Here is a 13779-nt window from a genome sequence, read left to right on the forward strand (position 1 = left end):
GTCCCCTAGGGTAGGTACCCTCACAAAAAACATGCAGTAATGTTGGAAACTCCCCCCTGTCAGGTGTAAAGGAGAAACTTGGACACTCAGGCATGAAGGAAGCATGTGTTCAAGTCCATTGCTCTCCCCTTGTCCCCCATATATGGGGACTAGGTTGGCGGAGGGTGTGTAGAGCCCAGGATCACATTCGACAATTGACACAGGGGTGAAAAATGGGTTACAGGTCTACCTGTCAACCGTGATGTTTTTTCTAATTATTAGCCTGTTGATTTCAGATGCGTGACGTTGTGGGTGCGGCCACGTCAGCCCAGACCTACTACCGCACCTGTGTGGACAACACCATCAAATACATGGCCTCCTATAACATCCCCAAAGACGTCCAGAACCGCGTCAAGACCTGGTACAACTACACCTGGCAGTCGCAAGGCATGCTGGGTATGGACAACCATGTGTGTGTGTGTGTGTGTGTGTGTGTGTGTGTGTGTGTGTGTGTGTGTGTGTGTGTGTGTGTGTGTGTGTGTGTGTGTGTGTGTGTGTGTGTGTGTGTGTGTGTGTGTGTGTGTGTGTGTGTGTGTGTGTGTGTGTGTGTGTGTGTGTGTGTGTGTGTGTGTGTGTGTGTGTGTGTGTGTGTGTGTGTTTTAACTCAGCTGCCAGAGTTCTAACCTGCACCAAGCCTTGGCAGCACATCACCCCCACCCACAAACAACTGCACTGGCTTCCTGTCAAGTTCCGTATCAATTATAAACTCCTCCTTCTCACCTACAAATGTCAAAAAGCCCTGGCTCCACAGTACCTCTCAGGCCTCCTCCATAAACCTCCTGTGACACGGAACATGCGGTCCACAAACTTGGACCTCCCTCTGTCCCCAAGGCAGTCAAGCAAACCTTGGGGGACAGAGCGTTCAGTGTGGCAGACCACACCCTGTGGAACTCTCTTCCAATAGAGATTCCTGCCTTGAAAATACATGTATTCTCTCAGGCTTATGGCATATAGTTTTTGATTGTTGTTGGTACATTTTGTAAAGTGTCCTTGGGTTCATGAAAGGCGCTATATAAATTCAAGCTATTATTATATTTACATATTTGAGAGCTAATACACAGGATGTTGTTGTGGTTTATGAAGTGTCTGTATTAGAGATGGCCTGCACCTTTGACCACAGCCTAGAGAGGAAGCCTTTATGACCAAGGTCATTAAATACCAACCACTTCTAAATACCATCTCAGAGCTTGGCTAAATAAAATCAAACTTTATTTCTAGAGCACAATTACAAAGACCAAAAGGTCAACCGAAGTGTTGTACAAGATCATAAAAACAACCATACAAAGATACAAGCAACAAAAATAGCATAGTAAAACAACATCAACGCAAGACATTTAATTTGGTCAAACATCATTGAAAGCCAGGGAGAAGAGATGAGTTTTAAGTAAAGATTTAAAGGCCTCTAAGGAGTGGGCAGACTCTATATGTATAGATGGGGCAGACAGTTCTAGTGGTTGGGGCCGGCCACTGAAAAAGCGTGGTCGCCTCTGGATCTGTAATTGGTGTTGGGCACAGTCAGGAGCAGCTGGTCAGCTGACCTCAGGGCCCTGGCCTAGTGACATGCCTATTGACTATTGTACCATGAAAACAAATGCCATGATTTTGTAACTCTACTGCACTTTTAATATTTGTGTCTTTGTATGCATCTCCTTTGTGTGCATGGACATAAATAAATGGTCTGTCTGTCTGTCTCTGTTCTCCAGACGAGCAGGAGTTGCTGACTCAGCTACCGGATAAGATGCGTCTGGACATCGCTATAGACGTCAACTACTCCATCGTCAGCAAAGTTCCTCTGTTTCAGGTATTTGAATTGGCTTATTCGCATACATGGTGGGCAAGTTGGCAACTGGCGGCCCGGAGGCCCCCACCTTCACTTAATGCGGCCCGCAGGTTAATTTTGGAATACTGATATATTATTGATTTCAGCTGTTACAATTCCAAACATGCAAACATGACCCGCTTTTATTACTTCTGTTTACATTTGTAGCTAAATGATAATAGTAGCTTAATAGTAGGTCTATTTATGTCCAATGTATTTGTATTTAGTTCATTATTAAACTGGATTAAAGTTAGGATGTTTTGATATTCATTCATCAGCATCAACACTCCCCACTCACAGGTAGTACCATGTAATATCTTTAAAGAAATTATCATGCTGATATGAAACATGCTTAAGAAGGCAGTTCTTCTGACTGCAGTAGATCCTTTTCATTCATATGTGTGGTGTTTGGTTGACCTCCAGGGCTGTGACAGACAGATGATCTTTGACATGCTGAAGAGCCTGCGCTCTGTCGTCTACCTGCCAGGGGATTATGTCTGCAAAAAGGTAGTGATTACACAATGATTTACATCAGTGGTTCCCAAAGTGGGGTCCTTGAGGGAGTTCCAGGGGGTCCCCAGCTAAATGATAGTTTGGAACCAAGTGGACCCTTATGGGTCTGTAACTATGAGAGTGTACAAATTAAACGGGTGGAGAATCTCTGCTAGAGCCGTAAAACTCTTCTCTTATGGGGGTCCCTGGCATATATTTTCAAATGGGAGTCCGCGGGCTAATTCGTGTCAATTTGGGGGTCCTTGACATGAAACGTTTTGGGAACCACTGATTTACAGCACATTTTCCACTGTGAGGATAACATTATGTATTTTAACTAGGGCTGGCCAATATAGACAAAATCTAATATCACAATATATTTGACCGAATTCCTCTATATCGATATTGTGACCACAATTCTATTGTGTTTATTTGAAAGAATAGCGAAAATATAGATTTTTCTTCTCTTATGTTTTGTATAATCATTGTGCATGATTAGATCAATGATGCATCTATGAGCTGTGTACATGCTGTGCTGTGCTGTTGGATTTTGCCTGGCTTATACGAATATATATGAATGGCTGCTTTTACTGCTACTGTATGTGGATGGAAGTTCAATAAAGACATGAGAGATGATGTCTTACATTGTGTAGTGTCGCTGTATGTGTTGCCAGTTGTAGAATAGTGTAGGTGATTGAACCTGTCAGTTTATGTATTTCTGTTTGTCTCAATTAAATCTCTCTCTCTCTCCAGGGGGAGGTGGGTAGGGAGATGTACATCATCAAAGCGGGGGAGGTCCAGGTGGTCGGTGGTCCGGACGGGAAGACAGTGTTTGTCACTCTCAGAGCGGGCTCTGTCTTCGGAGAAATCAGGTGAGCAGGTTTTACACACTCTCTAGACCTCAGTGTACAATTGGAACCTCCACTCTCTCTACGGGTCTGGGCTGACCATTGCGCATGTTGTTAATGTTGATCATCTGTGATCGGCAGTTTGCTGGCAGTGGGCGGGGGTAACAGGCGTACAGCTAATGTGATCGCTCATGGCTTCGCAAACCTCTTCATCCTGGACAAGACAGACCTGAATGAGATCCTGGTGCACTACCCTGAGTCCCAGAAAGTGCTCCGCAAGAGGGCTAGGTGAGAAACGCACGCACGCACGCACGCACACACACATGCACACACGCACGTGTATGTAAGTGACAGATAAAGCCCTTCGTGATTCTACAGGAAGATGCTAAACAAGGGAAAGAAACCTGAGCCAAAACCAGAGGCTGATGAGCCCCCCGAGCAGGCCCAGGCGCTCCCTGCGCGGCCTGAGACCCCCAGGCTGCTCCGAGCGGCCCTGGAGCTCAGCCAGAGGTCCTCTGTACTGAAAGGAGCCATGGCCAAAGTCAGGGAGAAAACCAGCAAGTCCAGCATCTCACTACAGGTAAACTTCTACACACTGTACAACCTAAGGAATAAACTGATTAATTTAAAAGAAATCACACCCGTGTGAACTGAGTGGTGCAACTCCCCTCTCTCCCCCCCCCCCTCTCATCTCTCCCCCCTCTCTCTCTCTCTCTCTCTCTCTCTCTCTCATTAGCAGGCAACAGGAGGTCTCTCAGGCACTATACTTGAACTTCAGCCTGGTAGCCAATTCTATGGACTTTTAGTGTTTGCTTTAAACCAGTAGTTCCCAAAGTGGGGTCCGGGACCCCCAAAGGTCCTTGAGGGAGTTCCAGGGGGTCCCCAGCTACAGGATAGTTAGGAACCAAATAGAACCTTATGTTTCTGTAACTCTGACGGCTAGCCCCTCCTATGCCCAGCTTCCCGTGTTTGTGTGAACGCAAACATTGTCTTGTGATTGGCTGATCACCCCATAGTGATGATTTGATTGGCTGAGCAAAGTACATGTTGAAGATAAAACTGAGGGCAGAAAAGTGAAGACGGAAAAGCGATGACGCAAATTGTGATTGGTTGGCGTGATGATGTATGATGTAAGATGATAAGAGCGCCCCTCACTTCACACGGTGTGATTTTTTGTTTTTTGAGGGGCGCTATCCCCTCCTATATACAGCTTTTGTCCCCACACGTCTCAATATTTGCCATTGACAATGAAAGGAGAAATTAGGTCAAATGTCCGCCAAATATGACGAAAATGTTGTCCCTCGTCTCAATATTTTCCATTTACAATGAAAATATTCAGACGTCCACCGAATGTCCACCAAATATGACGTAAATTTGTGGCAACACAAACATTAAATGCCATTGACAATGAAGGGAAAATGTACGTCATATGTAGATGAGCAAATCGGCTAACCAATCACATTAATTCAGTTGTTCATGAGATGATGTATAATGATAAGAGCGCCCCTCACTTCACACGGTGTGATTTTTAGCTTTTTATATATCTTGTAGTGTTCAATCAATATTTATTGATTGTGTGATTGAATAATCAATCCCTGCAGCCCTCCATCTCGTCGCCAGTCACCAGCCCGGCACCTGACTCGCACACCTCAGCCGCTTCGCGCAGCCCTCCCTTGATTCGCTCTGCGTCCGGTTGCCACGGCAGCGTCTCCGACGAGGACACGCCCCCCGTCAAGGAGGAAGAGGAGAAAGAGGGAGGGAAGAGGAAAGAGAAAAAGAAGTTGTGAACACGAGAGCAGTTGTCCACTGAAATGTGATTGGCAGCGGACTTTGAGTAGCATTGCTGCGGACTGCCCTGGAACTCCCTCAAAGACTCCTAGAGGTCCCCGGGTCACACTTTGAGAACCTCTGTGCTGAGAGACAGACATAGAGAGAGAGACATGATTATCAAACCATGATTATATTCTAATGTTTTCACGCTCCCTACCCATCCTGTCTCTCTATTTTACGCTCTGCTGTACTTTTAGGTGTAATCTACATAATCTACAAGTTTAATCTGCAAAGAAAAGTAAACATTGTGCTTGTGTTTATATTCATAATATAATCTGCACTCTCTTTGTGGTATTTGTCACTATATATTTGTATATACAGTGAAATGCATTATCTGTATTTATTTAACCCATAAGTAACTGGAACAGTGGGCACTACGGGGGCTGTGCCTCAGAAAGGGGGGGGGGGGGGGGCAGTTAGGGGTAAAGTGTCTTGCTCAGGGACACCTTGACACATTACTGAAACCTGGAATCAAACCTTTGGAGGCTTTGCAGGCTCTCTAACCCTTCAGCTATGGCCGTCCATTTCAGAGAGAGAGTCCAAATTCAGACATTGATGCATACTGGATCACGGTGTGTGTGTGTGTGTGTGTGTGTGTGTGTGTGTGTGTGTGTGTGTGTGTGTGTGTGTGTGTGTGTGTGTGTGTGTGTGTGTGTGTGTGTGTGCGTGTGCGTGTGCGTGCGTGTGCGTGCGTGCGTGCGCATGCTTTCACCCCAAGCCAATATATTTGTTTTCAATACATAATGTTCACCTAGGAGCAAACCTGTCACCCCCTTCATAAATGTAAAACTTGTTTTCAGTGCAGTTACTGTACTTTAAATGTACAGCTCAAATTGAATTCAGTGTCGCCTGGCGCCTGGTGAAGAGTATACACTCCTTTCGTGGCATAGCTACATAGCTACCCCATATAATAAACAATTTCGCCTTTGAATGTCTAAAGGTTTCACAAGGTCACATGCTTTTGTTGTTGTTGTTGTTGTTCATTACTATACGTTTACAGTTTCTTTGTAAACTTGAAGCTACATTTTGCCTTATGTGTTTTGTCAGTAAATGTATGTACTGTAGCTTGAACTGTGATGAGTAGGCTACAGTTTCTATTTTCAAAATGGTTCCACCTGAAGCTATTGTCGTTCAGATTCTTATCATGACTATAGCTGGTTAAAGCCAGAGCCATAGAGTAAGACAGAGTTACGACATTGGGGGGGAAGAAAACAGTGGTTCATGTACTCGCGCGAGCCCATAGACATGTAAGTACACAGGACTTTGCATGCTTTTATGTTCATGATGTTTTATGTTTGGTATGATTTGTATAATAATGTAAATATATTTGGGTTTTTTTATGTTTAACCTAATGACATTTTCTTTTATTTTTTATTTTCTTTGTAAAATTCATATCATGTAAATGTGAAATGCAGCAATGTTGCTGAAATGCAGAAAATGTTAATTATAAAAAAGAAAAGTATTCTTATGTGAAGGTTTTAACTACTTGTACTGTAGGCCCATTGTAGGCCCCCTAATGTTTCTCCATGTACACACTACAATAAATAGTGGCCCTTTATCGAAATGGTTGAAAACATCATCCATGTCACACAAAAGCATAAAAAGTAGCAGATCTACAAGCTCGAAATGCGGAGTGAAGTGACACATTTTGAGCTTGTCTATCTGGTGCTTTTGCCGTTTTTCTTTTTTTATTTGAATCCTGAAAAGTAACTGTTTTGAAAAACTGTTTTTTATTACAGAATAGATCATCTATTTTTGCCGAATGTTCATCCCAGAAAAAGGATGCTATAGTTCACGTGGTTATTTTTTTGTTCTTTTTGTTATGTTTGTAGATAGTTTGGTTATTATTGCAGCCTCATCAGTCTGTCCTACTCTTCAAGCAGCTCTAATCCTGCTGCCAGATAATTGTAGATATGAATATGAATGTTGCATTGTCTGTGTCTGTCTGAATGGAACCAGTGGTTATGATCAGCAGTATGATGAATGCTGTAAAATACAGTAGTCTTGAAGTGTACATATTTGACCTTGTGCTTTTTGTCACTGGTGTATCTGTAGTCTTGTTCTTTGTGGGATTCTATTTTAATAAATGGCTATTTTCAGCAATTTCGAGTTTTTTAATCTGAAACAACAATGGTGATTTATACCGTGATTACACCGCTAAAATCGAGTTTCACGTAGTCAGATGCCAGTCAGACTTATCAAAGATCTCCGACTCTGATCATCTGGGGGTAACATGTCATTGGTTCGACCTCCCGTTAGTCCGACCATTACTGCGGGGACGTATCTATGCCCCGGGAAACTTCGTCCTCGGACGGCTCCGGGCATGGACCAGGGGCCTCCCCCTGGGTCCCCTGCCTGGGGAAGAGTACCGCCTGGTGGCCACAAGGGGCAACTGCGCCCCCACCCCCCACAGATCCACCCTCATAGATCTGCTGTTTTCGGGGAAACTTGTCCCCTGGGACCAAGGCCCCAGGGCCAGACATGGACCAGGGGCCTCCCCCTGGTGGCCGCGGGGGGCTACTGCGGCCCCCCCAGATCCGCCTTCTAGATCTGCTGTTTTCAGGGGAAACTTGTCCTCTGGAACCAAGGCCCCAGGCATGGACCAGGGGACTCCCCCTGAGTCCCCTGGCCGGCCGAGAGCGCCCCTTTCTGGGCAAGGACCTCTCAAAGGGCACCTACGGACGGCTGCAATTTGAAACTGGGCCCCGTAAAATCATTTCCTGTTTTTGGCTACATAGAAGTGTATATTCGTACGTCTCCAAATGTTTTGATGAATTGAAAATGGTGGGCCCTATTGTAAACAAGTGTAATGCTTTATGGTGTCTCACAGTTAACCGTTTTTGTATTGAGTTGTACTTGAAATGTACTGTAATTCTGCAAACTGTCAATCAATCAATCAATCAATCAATCAATCAATCAACACGGGTGGACTGTATGCATAAATACGGATATTATAAATGAGCTATATTCCCGAACTGTGGAGGGCAGCATTGCACTACTAGTCTAGTTTGAAAGCCTGTCGGAAACCAAAATAATAATAAGAAGAACCCGCTACGTCACACACATGCGCCGGCACTCACTGGCTGCTGGCACAGTGTGAATTGTAAACAAAACTTTGGCTGGCACTCCATTCCATATATCTATGCTCCATTCCACTCAAATTTATATCATAAAGTCACTCCCCGGACCAGGACCACCCATGGCCACCACTAGCCTGCTATAGCCAGACGATACTGCTCGTATTCCTCGTAAAGAACAACAGAGAGAGACAAAAATGGTCGATGTTAATGACTATTGTCGTTTTTGCACTGTTCTTTTAAGAAGCGAAACCCAGGGAAGAGTTTCTCACTCTAAATTAATCTTTCAGCTAAAGAGGCTTGCGTCAGGGGAGAAGAATATCTTCGAGAGACTTCGCGATTTAGGCTTGCCTTTGACAAAGTCTCGGGACAAATCCTTTCGGTCCTGCATTAAGTGCGACAAGTTAATTAGGAGGTTAGAAGGTGCATTGCTGGTATTCCGAAAATGGGTAGAGAACGAAAAAAGACCTCTAGCTGCAGCGTCGGCTACGTCAGAAGCAGCATCTATCCGTGGTTCGGATCCAGCAGCATCGGCCGCCTCGGCTCTACCATTACCGACACTATCCACACGTACGTACAGCATAGACCAGTGGTTCCTAACGTGGGGTCCAGGGACCCCCAGGGGTCATTGAGGCAGTTCCAGGGGGTCCCCAGCTAAATGATAGTTAGGTTTCTTTGACTATGCATCCACCTCTTAGTACCACAGCACCTCAAAGGCCCTTAAAACAAGGCTCCAGTCCAGACCTCCCAAAACAAACTGGTCAGGCTCCTACTTGGCCTCACCCCCCGAACCCACCTCACCCCTGCCCACTTTGACAGGCTGGGATGGCTTAGGGTCGACGACAGAGTACAGCATCTTGCAATGGGTATGGTCCACAAGATTCGATAATTTCGATACACCACTAGATACCCATGTACCTGTCTAAATACTTCCTTAATGTAAACAAAGTCCACACCCACAACACCAGAGGGAGTGCAACAAACCATGTACAACCCAGATTCGGCACAAACAAATTATTTTCGCTACTATGCCACCAAAATGTGGAACGCCCTACCAACAGTCATTAAGACATGTGAATTCCTTGACTCCTTCAAAACCGCTCTCAAAGGGCACCTACGGATGGCTGCAATTCGAAACTGGCCTCTGTAAAATCTGATTTGGTTACAGACATTGTTAAGTTAAATGAACATTGATTTTACAATATAAATTGGGGGTCCAGAGATAGAAATGCCATTAAATGGGGGTCCGTAGACTAATGCATGTCAAACTGTGGGGGTCCTTGAAATTAAAATGGTTGAAAATCACATAAAAATCTTCTCTTATGAGGATCCCTGGCATATGTTTTCAAATTATATGATATATGATATATTACTTTATTGTCAGTTCACACTGAAATTTGTCTTGCGACACAAGCAGCCAGGTAACTATTCAGAACATATACAAAACACAGAGAACAAGACAATTTACATACATAAAGACATGAGCAATATCCACCGCTTAGATTATCCTGTGGCTACTACATCTCCTGATTGAGCCTCAAGGTCGACTGGTAGACAAAGGACCTCTTTAGTCTGACCTTGTTGTATGCTGGTACACCATATCTCCTTCCTGAAGGTAGCAACCTAAATGGGGGTCCGCCGGCTAATTAGTGTCAATTTGGGGGTCCTTGAAGGGGTTGATTGTATTCATAGTTTGTAGAATGAGTACAGTTAAGAAAAAAATCTGCTAAGAGGATAAAACCAAAAAAAGAACTAAGACTTGTTTACAACTCTCCCTAAATATAAATATTTTTATGTATTGCAATTGATATGATGATCATGATGTAGGCTATGATGCAATAATGACATATTATAACAATGTTTGATTCCCCTCAAAAAAGTTCCCCTTTTCACAATGACCATGTAAGATGGACTGAATTTATCTGGTTGGTTAGCGATTTACTCGTCTACATGACGTACATTTTCCCTTCATTGGCAATGGCGTTTAATTCAATAATTTCAACCGGTCCTAATTTAATCCTGTCCTAATTTAAACCGTCCTAATTTAAACCAATCACATGTTGGTGCAGCGCTTGGCCAATAAGGGACCACCTTATGTAGCATGTCAAATGTCCGCTCACATAAATTGATGTACGATGACAAGAGTGGCCCTCATTTCACACGGGTGTGTTTTTTTTTTATGTAACAAGGTGCAACAAGCATTGAGATAGAACTTGAACTTGAAGAAGACTCGGGTGATGAAGGCGCGAGAAGAGGAGGAGAGAAGAGGAAGGAACGTGATGACGACATGCCAATACTGATTCCACTGAAAAAGATGTCGGATCATAGCAGCGCAACAGAGGTATGACAGAATGTTACTGAAAACGAATGCTTAACGCTCAGTTATACTTTATTGAACTTAACTATGTATTACACACACACACTATACGGCACCACATCTTTAACCACTTGAACCCTCGCATCATAAGCCGAAAATACAGGGGACCCCCAACCCAAAAGCAAAGATTTTAGTTCAAAACGTTCTCTCTGAAAGAGAGAACGAGAAAGAGATTTGCCACATTTTCAAGATTTTCCAAAAATAGCAGATCTACAAGTTCGTAGCGTGGCACTCTGTACCACGCTATGAGCTTGTAGATCTGCTAGTTTTCAATAGCTAAAGTATAACATAATGCTTAAAACACCAAAAGGGGTTCCCGTCCTGAATGGGTTAATATGTCCCAGATCCTGCTGAACATGATCTCTTTATTTTATTGTATTCTTTCAGGTGCACATCAAGTACCCCAGTAAGCAGGTCAGGTACAGGTGTGACTCCGACATCAGTGGATTGATCAACAACTTGGCACAGGGCAACTTCACCACGGCAGCCAAACGGGTGGCGCACCACGAGCGTCTGATGGCGGCACTCAGGCCGGTGATGGCAGCGGTTATCGACAAGGAATGCCAGCATCTCTGCAATCCGACTCATGGTTTCATGCTGTGGAAGACCTCTCCGGAAGACCTGAAGCATTTCTCCATGGACGACCTCAGGGAGGACTTGGAGCAAATGGCGCCGTTTATGTTCTTGGTGATGAGCACCATCTCTGGGAGGCAGCACAGCCACGCGTGTGCGGCCGCCGCCATCGCCCTTCGAGGGAGGGAAAGCCGTCTTTCGGCATTCACGTACTACATCAACCGCCTGCTGCACAGGGGCGGCGCCAGAAAGGCAGTCTTCACACGTCTAAGCAGGATGGGGATTACCACCACACACGACAACGCTGTCCGTAAACTACGCCTCACTTCGGCTATGTGATGCATTCTGCAGGGTTGATGTCATTTTTGAGTGGTGCAACCATTCTATTAAGGAGCTGTGTGGGTTCCTGAGTCTGTCCCTGGCTGGCTGGCTGGGTCTGTCCGAACAAATTGCGCTTGGTTGGTCACTGTTGTGTCACTGTTGTGAAGCAGCCTAACACACACACACACACACACACAGTACCCTCTAGGGACCCCACTCAGTAACTCTGTCATTTCTCAACCGTTTCAATCGGCCCAGCCCCCTGGGCGCATTCCTGGGTCCCCCGGGGACCCCCACATGGTAAATCTCTCATTTCTCTACCGTTTCGGACTCCGGGCGGCTCACCGGAACCGGGCCGGCACACTGGCGCATTCCTGTGGGTCTGGAACTTCCGGGACCCCCCGGGGATCCCCACATGGAGTTGCTACCCGCTGCTATATTATTATATAACAAAATAATGTTATATCATTGACCCATGGCTTGACATTAAGGCTTGTCCGGGACAAGTAATACATCTTTCCATTCCTTTGCATTAAAATCTTACTTTTCCGTTGGACAAGTGACTCTTGGTTTCACTTTTTCTGTGACGCTCCTAGCAGCCAAAAATATTGTCTGGCATTATTGCCTGGCTTTCCAAATAATCACCTTTCCAATATTGGTAATAGCCCTAGAATGTCTGTGATCTTGCATGCATTTCATGTATTCCAAATACACAGCAATAGATTGGTCCTATCCACGCATGGTTAGCAGACTGACCATGTAGGTATTTAAATTTGTAGCACTGCGTTTGTACAGTACTACTGCATTTGTACCCACCCAGTAATTAATTCCTAAGACTTGGAGTCAGATATTGTGCTCTAGTTTCATATCCATTTGAAAGTTCTGGCAGAAAACGTGTTTTAAGTAAAATATCTCAACTGGATAAAACCTGGACTGAAAATATGACGCACAAACGTATGGGGAACACAATTGACAGGTGGTAATTGATCACACCACCTATTTTTATGTGGCCCATACAGTTGTGCTTCCTAAAGGAAGTTTTGATATGTTCAGTCGTGCACTCATGGCCCCTCGCCAGAGAGAATGCCGTTTGTGTGCAGCTCGTGGAAAAGTAGAGATATTTTACAAAATATACGTTTTCTGCCAGAACTTTCAAATGGAACTAGTCCCCAAAACGACTCCAAGCCTTAGGAATTAATTATTGGGTGAGTGCACACGCAGTGATACAAGTTTAAATGCCAACAAGGTCAATCTGCTAACTGCGCGGATAGAAACGATCTATATGGCTGTGTATTTGGAATACATGAAATGTATGCTAGATCACAGACATTCTAGGGCTATTAACTTGTAAACTGAGAATATTCAACTAATATTCAAACATGTATTCACCAAAAACAACTTATAGTTAGTTGATTTAAAATGTATTTGTGTGTGCTCGTGCTCCGGACAAGTGACTTTTGTGAATGGGAAATTTTACCTCAAAAAGTTAATGGCTGGGTTTCCCGAACGCATTTAGTGTAAGACTTGTAGTGCCGAACATGCTCAGATGCCCTCTAGACCGCACACAGAAGCCTGTGAACATAGCCATTCCGTGCATAGATGTGCCACGCAATGGTAGGCCTCAGGTCTACCATTCTGATATTTATTTTAATAATATTTGGACTGCTGGACAGCTGACAGTAGGCACAAAAACTATATATATAATATTGGTTGAAACTATGGTCAAATATTTAACACTGAAATGTAGTGTATGGAGAATATAATATATGGTGCTTTGTGTAGTTGAACCATGGTCATCCATTTTCTGTTGATAAAATGACAAAGTTTGGTCATAGGGGGAGCTGTGGGGAAATGTGTGTGAGCAATAGTTCCAGGAGTACTTCCAATGGGCTCTATGCAGCCAACACTTCCGCGTTCAGTTTGGGCTGCCGGAAAGCTTCTGGTCGGAAGCAACTCATTCACTGTGAATGTACAGTCGTGATTTTGTAGGAATAAAGTTCAGTACTTTATACAACACTAATTCATTTGATAATGTGATATAGTTTTTCATAGTTTGTATTATTTGTGTTGCGACGTTGACATGCATGATGACATGAGTTAAAAACGTCTTAAATCTCCTGTTAAAAACGAGAGTTCTTCATGGATTTCTCCGGTGTTGCCGGAGTTTCACTTTGTGAACTGATTTGTTTCACATTTCACAGTGAAAAGTGATCATCACTAATCACTTTTCACTTTTCAAGTGATGAGTGAAAAGTGATGAGTGAAAAGTGATGATCACTTTTCACTCATTACTTGAAAAGTGATGAGTGAAAAGTGATGATCACTTTTCACTCATCACTTGAAAAGTGAAAAGTAGCTGGTCCACCTAGCTCTCATAGACTTCGATGCATTCAGTTGAACATT

General features: G+C 44.1%; 2 protein-coding genes across 2 annotated transcripts in view; both read left to right on the forward strand.

The window, feature by feature from the left end:
- The window catches only part of LOC308314562 (uncharacterized protein), a 41704-nt gene extending 36352 nt beyond the window's left edge, over positions 1-5352 (forward strand). Inside the window, exons 32-38 of the mRNA XM_080762192.1 lie at positions 276-435; positions 1743-1840; positions 2282-2365; positions 3104-3222; positions 3340-3486; positions 3577-3778; positions 4800-5352. Of these exons, the coding sequence (XP_080618318.1) occupies positions 276-435; positions 1743-1840; positions 2282-2365; positions 3104-3222; positions 3340-3486; positions 3577-3778; positions 4800-4985 (996 nt within the window). The 3' untranslated portion in view covers positions 4986-5352. The remainder of the gene's footprint in view (positions 1-275; positions 436-1742; positions 1841-2281; positions 2366-3103; positions 3223-3339; positions 3487-3576; positions 3779-4799) is intronic.
- A 2827-nt stretch (positions 5353-8179) lies between these two features.
- Positions 8180-11874, forward strand: LOC308314778 (uncharacterized protein). Its single transcript, XM_080762457.1, has 3 exons — positions 8180-8675; positions 10295-10446; positions 10870-11874. The coding sequence occupies exons 1-3, from the start codon at positions 8303-8305 to the stop codon at positions 11392-11394; spliced, it is 1050 nt and encodes a 349-aa protein (XP_080618583.1). The 5' UTR covers positions 8180-8302; the 3' UTR covers positions 11395-11874.
- Positions 11875-13779: the final 1905 nt, after the last annotated feature.

This window comes from Protomyctophum bolini (assembly GCF_963924005.1).
Source record: "Protomyctophum bolini genome assembly, chromosome: 4".
Taxonomy (NCBI): Eukaryota; Metazoa; Chordata; class Actinopteri; order Myctophiformes; family Myctophidae; genus Protomyctophum; species Protomyctophum bolini.

What these genes read in the sequence shown, in the direction of transcription:
- LOC308314778 (XM_080762457.1), top strand. Translation starts at nt 8,303, where the DNA reads ATGGTCGATGTTAATGACTATTGTCGTTTTTGCACTGTTCTTTTAAGA. An exon ending in ATTACCGACACTATCCACAC is followed by an intron (nt 8,676 to 10,294) that starts GTACGTACAGCA and finishes TTATGTAACAAG; the next exon opens with GTGCAACAAGCATTGAGATA. An exon ending in ATCATAGCAGCGCAACAGAG is followed by an intron (nt 10,447 to 10,869) that starts GTATGACAGAAT and finishes GTATTCTTTCAG; the next exon opens with GTGCACATCAAGTACCCCAG.